Here is an 8667-nt window from a genome sequence, read left to right as displayed (position 1 = left end):
TAAAAGAAATCACAGAAGGATTGATGTAAAAGGGTTGTCATAATCATAACTTGTCTTATCGATATCCTGAAACTAAATCATGAAGATTTTGTTTGTTTTTATTAACTTGACAAGTTGAGAAATCAGCCTCTGGCATCTGAGACAGAGATGATGTCAAATTGTGCATTAACTGTTGAAAACCCTAAAACACAAATGAGAGACAACCGTTGCACCAGTGAAGAGGTTTTCCCTGGTATATTGCCTATATAGTCTTTTTAAGCTATTCATAAATATTGAATAACTGTCTAGCCTTCATGAATAACTTCAGGAACACTTCACCCACTATCCACAAAGAATATATATAGTTTCGACACAGCCTTCTGTCACCTGGTCCGGTACCATCTTGAATTTGAATGATTGGAGTGCTAACCCTAGTGGGTAGTATCAGAGGGTGAGGATCACCCATTTGATGGTTAAACAATTATTTCCAATGCTGCTGCACTTTGTCTGCCTCAACAAGAGCTTGCCTGTACTCATATGCCTGACCTCATAGTCGGTTTCTCCAACTCATTGTGTGACCTAATTTCTATGTAATTTAGAACGCTAAGTGTGTAGCACGTTAACTCTTTTTGCAACCCTTCCATCACTGAGCATTCCATTATATAGTACTGCCAGCATTGAGTGCCTGTAACAAATTTGATAATTTACACCAAGTTCTCAAATTTAGTTCTCAGGTCAAGAATAAACTGAATTGGTTTCTTAGGTTACGCCACCCAATTTTGTCTAATAACAACTACGATGCAACAAGCGCTCATAAAATAATACAATTGGGAAAACCCATTGCATTGGACAATTGTGGGACCTTTTGTACTGTAAATAACAGCAGATTCAGCCTCTTATACCAATTCCCTGCAGCATTGTGAATTAATTTATAAATCATGTTTTTCGGTTTCAATGCTTAACCATTCCGTCTGTCGGCAAATGGCTAGTGCAAATCAATTCAAACTCCAATAATTCTTACAGTTCGTGGAATGCTTTTGCACCATTGTTTTTCAGATTTTCCAATGTTATGTTAAGCAAAGACAATCTGAATAACTACAAAATGCAGTTTTTAAATACATTACGTATTTTAATGAAGCAACATAATCCCACACTGACAATCAACTAATTCATGAAATTTTATCAATAACAGGGAACAATGTAAAGTAGACAAAAATTTAAATACACTATGTTGCAATCAAAATAAATTTCCAAAGATGAGACGAAGAAAGATATTGAAATATGTCAGTCTGGATAAAATTACAATCCAATTTGACTAAGGCTCTGGGACTCCACAGAATGACAGTAAGAACTGTATGGATGGTCAGATCTCTTCATGATCCCAGACCCCAAGAACAATAAACTGGAGAGGATCTCTTTAATATGAGGAGAGAAAGCTATCAGTTCAGCTGCCCACTCACCCATCCTTGAGCCCCTTCTTTTTCTCCTGGGGAGATGGTGGGGTCATGGAAAGGTGACAGAAGTTCCCAGAATTCAAACTACTGTACTTGCATAATGTAATACTTATATTGTAGGAATGTATGCATTTTGCCTCCACATGTTTGGTATCCTTTTAAAGGTCTTAGTGTGATTGGAAATATAATCCCATATCAGTAGAACAGACCACAGGTTTAGGGATATTCTGTCCTACTGACATGAAGATTGCCCCTGAGAAGATCCTTAACAGGCGTTGGTTTTTATGTTAGGTGACATTTGGTTTTTAGCCCAAAAAAGGGTTTGCAAAGCTTTTATCACTTTGAATTTATGAGTGTTTACGATGGTATTTTAGGAAATTTAGTGAAACACTCAGGGAAGCATTCTGTAGTCCGAACCTCCCACACAGTTTCTGTGTGTCTCTATTTCCAGGTACAGTGACTCTTTAACAAATCTTTTGTAAACTGCATTGCTAAACTATTTTGTTTTATGATAATTATGTTGTTTAACTTTCTTTTATTATTTGTTTTAGATTTGACATTTGTTTATGGATTATTGCCTGGCAAATAAATGTAAAATTCCTGATTAAAGCTGAAATTTCCTGAAATCATTTATATCTAGTTGATTGTGTAGCCTGGTGTTACCGCAAATCTATGACCAGAACTGAAGGCTCATGAATGGATGGAGCATAGAGCACTGAGAGTCTGGGACCTTCTGATTTCTGACTATCACTGGCTTAGCAAATTATGACCAAGTAACTAAATCAATTATTCTTTATGAATGAGCAAGCATTGAGTGGCCTACATAAAGATATTAGTTTACTCTCTGACTAAGATTCAGACTGGCCAATTTGCCTCCGTTAACAGGTATTGTTAGCCAATCACAAGACTCCGGGTCCATAATGAATGAATAATTGAAAAGACAGAATGTTTAGAATAATTGATTAAAATTAATGAATAAATATAACCAATAAGGTGATCAGCTTGAATTAGATATATTCAAGTTAAATATTTATTATAAATTGGAGTCAAATTAGAGGTTAAAAATTGGATTCATGCAAAAAATTGATATCGATTTAGTAATCTTTTACAGCATTGCAAGAAAGACTAAAATGCAGCATACCTTCAACCACACCAGTGGATTCTGTCATTAGCCATTGAGTGGCAACCTACAGATCTATTTCTCTAAAACCTTAAGCAGTGGTGACTCTTCCAATAAATTTCCAAACTACCAGAGTGCATCCAGGAAGCGACAGTGTTTTCATCATTAGAAAGTAAGACGAGCAAATATGACAGTTGCCTGGCAAACATCATTACATAACGTAACGAAAAGAATCATATTACCTTTGCCAAGAAAACCCCCCACTAAATGCAATATTGAGTATTCAAAATAAATGACAAAATATGGATATATGCAGTTTGAGAGTCTAGAAATTAAGATTTAAGTGCAGATATCAGAGATTATTTTTTAACCTGTACAAATTGAATTGTGGATAAAAGATGTTCAATGTGTGTAATTTGGTATATATGTTTAGACATAAATGTATTATATATAGATACATTTTGAGGTAATATATGTAATTCAGTTATGTCATATGAAGCCAATGCTGGCTTCTGATTAAAAAATCTAATATTTAAACATTTTTTCTTTAAAGCCAACTTTTGAAGTTCACACACAAAACAGTTTTATGCTCTAACAAGAACATGAAGTTATTATTTTTTTGGGTAGTCCATCTGTCCATACATCTGTCTGAGAGTCTTTGTTGTCTGCTGTCTCAAAAATAAATTTGTGAAGTTAGATTATTATTATATTCAAATTTTACTAAAAACCAAAAAGTGCTAACAGTCTGCAAACAACTGTCGAGGTTATTTGTGATGTTGAACCTATTGTTTACTTCAGCCATTTCTGCATCCAAAATGATCGATCAATTATAGTTTAGCTGCGATTAATCTGTGAAAGACATAAACTCAAAAAATCTCCATCAACCTTAGTCAACAATTTTGAGTTTGCATGACTTATCACCCCTTCATCCATACCTCTCAGAAATGTTCATATGCAAATACAATAAACAAGATTGAAAGATGTACACAGAGGCAGAGAAAGAACGAAGAAAAGCAACAAAGTGATCATTGCATCAGATTGCATCAGAGTATCATTGCATCAGATCTCTGGTTTGAAAAATACCAAATAAATACAGTGTACACTTTACACTAAATGATGATGGGCTACAAATAGGCGTTGCTGTGATTTTTGGAATAAGGGACCCTGAAAAGCTGACTTCACATTACCGAAGCCACTGGAACAAACAGCACAATGGTAAGAATTATTTGCAAATACAGTACATTCGTATATGTATATATAAAAAATGTGTGTTAGATTGTATGTGTAAATATATTTTAATGAGTACCACTGCTAAAATTATTATATTGTCATCAGATTCTTTTTTTCTGCAAATAATCTATTTTAACTCATTGGATAAGTAAGGTTTCTTATCTTAAATTAAATTAATATTGTAGGTTTTGAAAAGAGAAGCATTAAGGGTTCATTAAGAGAGTCAAACAGTTAAGATTTTATTCTCTAGTTGTCTAGCCATAAGCAAATTATGTTTTATGTCAGATAATTTACAAAGATTTTGAAAATCAAATATTATGAAATCTTTTTATTAATTTATTATGTAATTATACATAAGATGGATTATAACCTATTTTTGGTCATAAATCATATATTTTGTGAAATAACCATATATTTTTTTTAACAAGCATTTAAATATTTTATACTTAATTAAAATTGATAATGTATAATAAAGAAAAAGTAAAGGGCAAACTAGTTTTGCTAATCTTTTTTTGTCTTTTAAGGTCCTTTAAGACAATGGAGTATGGTTTAAGTTTCAGTTAATTTATTTATAATATACTGTCCAATCAAATCCCCTTTGCTTGTTTTCTTTAAAATTGTATGTGTGCTGTAGAGCACAGTGATGTTTTTGTAATGACATGAATCCTATTTTAAATGCAGAGATCATGTCGGTTTTAGAAGCCACATATTTTAAATATTACATTATTCAGTATTTTCAGTGGGGTCCAAAAGACCACTAGATACAAATAAAAGCTTCTAGTTTGCAATGACAACAAAAAGTAAAAAGTAGATTCTTGAAAATTTTTTAATGAATATTTGGAATCATGTCATTACAAAAACATTACTGTGCTCCACAGCACACATCACTGTGCTCTACAGCAGACCTTAAAATCTCAAGGGAAATGAGCAAAGTGGATTTGACTTGACAGTATATTATCAATGAATTAACTGAAACTTAACCTCTTTTTACAATATGTGCATTTTTAACACCTGAGCCAATGATCATGAAGATATAAAAAATTATGAACAGTGAATATTTGAGCTGATATAAACTCCATAACCTTCAGTCTTTTAATATATTTCAGATCAAATACATGAATACTGTAAATATATGTATAATCATATTTTTGTCTGCAGGACAACTGTTCCAGTTTCCTCACTCCAATATTAGAGAAATATTACCTCTCACCAGTGTATGGTCTTGAATTTTCCATTGGCTTCATTGGAAACCTTGTGGTGGTCCTAGGCTATATATTTTGCCTCCCTGCTTGGAAGTCCACAAATGTGTACCTGTTTAGTTTGTCTCTGTCTGATCTGATCTTCCTGTGCACTTTACCCGAGCTGTCATATAACTATGCTTTCAACCAGAAGAAATTCAATTCTTCACTGTGTGTGATTAATCGCTACATCCTTCATGTGAACTTGTACTCTAGCATCCTTTTCATGATGTGGGTAAGTGTGGACCGGGTCTTGTTGCTGTGTCACCCACAGCGAGAACACATCCTGTTGAGTCTCAAGGCAGCATTATGTATCACCCTCTTGAACTGGATCTGGGTGAATGCTCAAATTGCTCCCCTCATTGTCTTCATTATGCAGGACTTGGAGGAAAATGGTTGGACTGTGTGTCGTGATTTTGCCAGCCTGGGAGTTGCCAGAGTTACTCTAATCTATAGCCTAGTGCTCACCATAAGTGGATATGTGGTGCCCCTGACTGCTTTGTTTTTATCATCACAAAGAATGGTTGAAGTTCTCAGGAAAAGAGAGGAGATGCGCGGCACATCCTTCCAAAGACCAGTAAAAATTGTGAGGTGCGCAGCAATCATGTTTTTGGTGCTCTATACACCCATCCATGTAATGAGGAATGTGCGTATTGCCTCACGGCTTCCAGAATTAAAATTTTCATCATGTATCGTAGATTACATCAATGCAGGTTACATAGTGACACGGCCAATTGGATTTGCTCACAGTGCCGTCAACCCTGTGTTTTACTTTCTAATGACAGACAGCTTCAAAGAAGCACTGCAGGACAAGTGGAGGCAAGTGAAAAGAATGCTAATGACCTATCAAGCATAGACACTACTGATATCATTTACCCTGTTTTAAATCTGACATTCGTCTACTTTTATGAGGGGTGACAAATTAAAATAAAAGCAAACATAAAGTGGCTTGGCAAAGTGCCTAAGAGATTTTAGTGTGCCTTGGTTTACATTTTGTAAGTCTCTAGGACTGTGCTGGCAAGCTAAACTCTCTACAAAAAAAATATTGACTTAGACTGAGGGTGATAAACTGTGAGACAAAATAATTGCAGGAGAGGTGCAAGTGAAATAAAGAGTACCACCCATCTGTATATAATATACAGTATATGAGAGAAATACAGAGGGAATTGTAGAAAGCACATTTTACAAAATTATGTCTCAGAGCAAAGTTCTTTGTGCAAGCCATTACTGATACTTCAGCATGTACATTGCTCTCTATATTTATATATATATATATATATATATATATATATATATATATATATATATATATACACACAGTACAGACCAAAAGTTTGGACACACCTTCTCATTCAAAGAGTTTTCTTTATTTTCTTGACTATGAAAATTGTAGAGTCACACTGAAGGCATCAAGGGCTATTTGACCAAGAAGAAGAGTGATGGGGTGCTGCGCCCAGTTGACCTGGCCTCCACAGTCACCGGACCTGAACCCAATCGAGATGGTTTAGGGGTGAGCTGGACCGCAGAGTGAAGGCAAAAGGGCCAACAAGTGCCAAGCATCTCTCGGGGAACTCCTTCAAGACTGTTGGAAGACCATTTCAGGTGACTACCTCTTGAAGCTCATCAAGAGAATGCCAAGAGTGTGCAAAGCAGTAATCAAAGAAAAGGTGGCTACTTTGAAGAACCTAGAATATGACATTTCTCAGTTGTTTCACACTTTTTTGTTATGTATATAATTCCACATGTGTTAATTCATAGTTTTGATACCTTCAGTGTGAATCTACAATTTTCATAGTCATGAAAATAAAGAAAACTCTTTGAATGAGAAGGTGTGACCAAACTTTTGGTCTGTACTATATATATATATATATATATATATATATATATATATATATATATATATATATATATATATATATATATATACAGAGAGTATTATATACATACTCTAACATATTTAAAGCAATAAGTAAGTTTTAGCTAGTAGTACGTTCAGATTTACAGTTATGTAAATGTAAAAATCTTACAATTATCCAGATATTTGTTAGAATATAAAGAAGAATCATTTGTATGTACCTTAAAGAGAGTACCTTAGGGATTTTGTCTTAGCAGTAAAATATTATTATTCACCCTAAATGTCTGTTTAACTACTGTGTGTTTGTGAATAAAAATGGGATCTTCTTCAGTATGATTAATGTTTTTTAATTAATTATTGTATTTTTGCAACTATAATACATACATTAATACACAAAGTTCTCAGCGGGGCAGAGCTGCTAATCAAGGTCCTTAGCAGTGCAAAGAGGTAAGTAATGTCCTCACCTGGACAGAGAAGCAGCATGTCATTTTTAACTAGACAGAGAGGCAAAGTGGAATATACAGAGAGATATGGTGTGTGAGATGGATGTTAGAAGGTTGGTTGTCCTCTCTGTAAAAAACAAATGTAAATGGTTGCATGGCATTGAACCACTCCCAAGAAAGATCTAACCCTGCTTCCCTGTAGTTCCCAAAGCCTGCATTTCCTCACCAGAGGGCTAACTTCTTTTCAAAGATTTTTTTGGCTGCATTTATTATTTGATCTTGTGATTAAATAAGTTAATAAGCAGATGCAGGTGTTACTTTAATTAGAGTGCAAGAAGAAATGCGGCGCCAAAGATCATGCTAAATTATATGAAATATGAAAACAAACGCATAAAACTAAGCTTGAACTAAACTATTCAATTAATTTTTATTTGTATTCTGCTTTTAACAAAGGACATTGTTTTAAAGCAGCTTTACACAGCTGCGGTGATAAAGAATTAATAAGATGTTCTTTATGTGTAAGTTTGTCCCATTGAAGACAACCGTTGAATAAATTGTAAGAGTGCTGAGAAAGATCAGATCTATATAATATTTATGTAATATGTGCTAATCAATAGTGATAAGGAACAGGTGAATGATTAATGACAAGTGACAGTGATAGTCCAGGGCAATATTCCTAACGTCTATACACGATGAACAGGGTGGAAGTGCTTGTTTTTTGATAACCTGTAAAGCACTTATTCCTTGCTGCTCTCTCTTTATATCTCATATGATAGACAAGATGGAATACAGAACGCATCAGAAACAAAGCTTCAGTCATGGCATTGGATCCTCAGTGGGTCATTTCCCCTGGCTATGCACTCAGTTAACTCAGAAAGTTTTTATTTTATTTTTTTATTTTTATTTTTTTATTTTACTGTTAAGTATAAATAAAACTATATATAGTAAAAAGGAAAAAAGTATGTTTAATGTACAATAATGCAATAAAAAAAACAAAAATTATAAAATTACAAAAAAATAACAAATTATAAATATATCTTTTACATTTTCCTAAATAATTAAGAAATTGATAACTGCTGAAAACATAATTAAACCCAGTGATGCTGTACATTGCTTTATTTCATTTTTACTTCCAAAAAATATATTTCATAGCATGTTTCAGAGTTCTAATCTAATCTTTTCCTCAATTCAAGCATTATAAAGCGTGTGGCAAAGTGGTTTCTTGTCATATTGCTTTAGGCAATAATTTTACTGCAAAGTATATTCGCCTGGCGAAGTCACACAATACCACACAACGATACTATTAATTGCTATATAAATTGAACAAATAAACAATTAAAAAAGATAA

General features: G+C 33.8%; 1 protein-coding gene across 1 annotated transcript; it reads left to right on the top strand.

Moving 5' to 3' along the window:
- Window positions 1-1673: 1673 nt before the first annotated feature.
- LOC124403406 (succinate receptor 1-like) lies at window positions 1674-5877 on the top strand. Its single transcript, XM_046877125.1, has 3 exons — window positions 1674-1707; window positions 1808-1884; window positions 4942-5877. Exons 1-3 carry the CDS (start codon window positions 1674-1676, stop codon window positions 5875-5877), a joined length of 1047 nt encoding a protein of 348 aa, XP_046733081.1.
- Window positions 5878-8667: the final 2790 nt, after the last annotated feature.

The sequence above is a fragment of the Silurus meridionalis genome, chromosome 20 (genome assembly GCF_014805685.1).
Source record: "Silurus meridionalis isolate SWU-2019-XX chromosome 20, ASM1480568v1, whole genome shotgun sequence".
Taxonomy (NCBI): Eukaryota; Metazoa; Chordata; class Actinopteri; order Siluriformes; family Siluridae; genus Silurus; species Silurus meridionalis.
The sequence above is the reverse complement of the archived record's forward strand: the minus strand, read 5'-3'. Positions and strand labels throughout refer to the sequence as shown.

Coding starts and splice junctions, on each gene's coding strand:
- LOC124403406 (XM_046877125.1), top strand. CDS start 1,674: ATGAAGATTGCCCCTGAGAAGATCCTTAACAGGC. Junction 1,708..1,807: donor TGAGAAGATCCTTAACAGGC/GTTGGTTTTTAT, acceptor ATGGTATTTTAG/GAAATTTAGTGAAACACTCA. Junction 1,885..4,941: donor CTGTGTGTCTCTATTTCCAG/GTACAGTGACTC, acceptor TTTTGTCTGCAG/GACAACTGTTCCAGTTTCCT.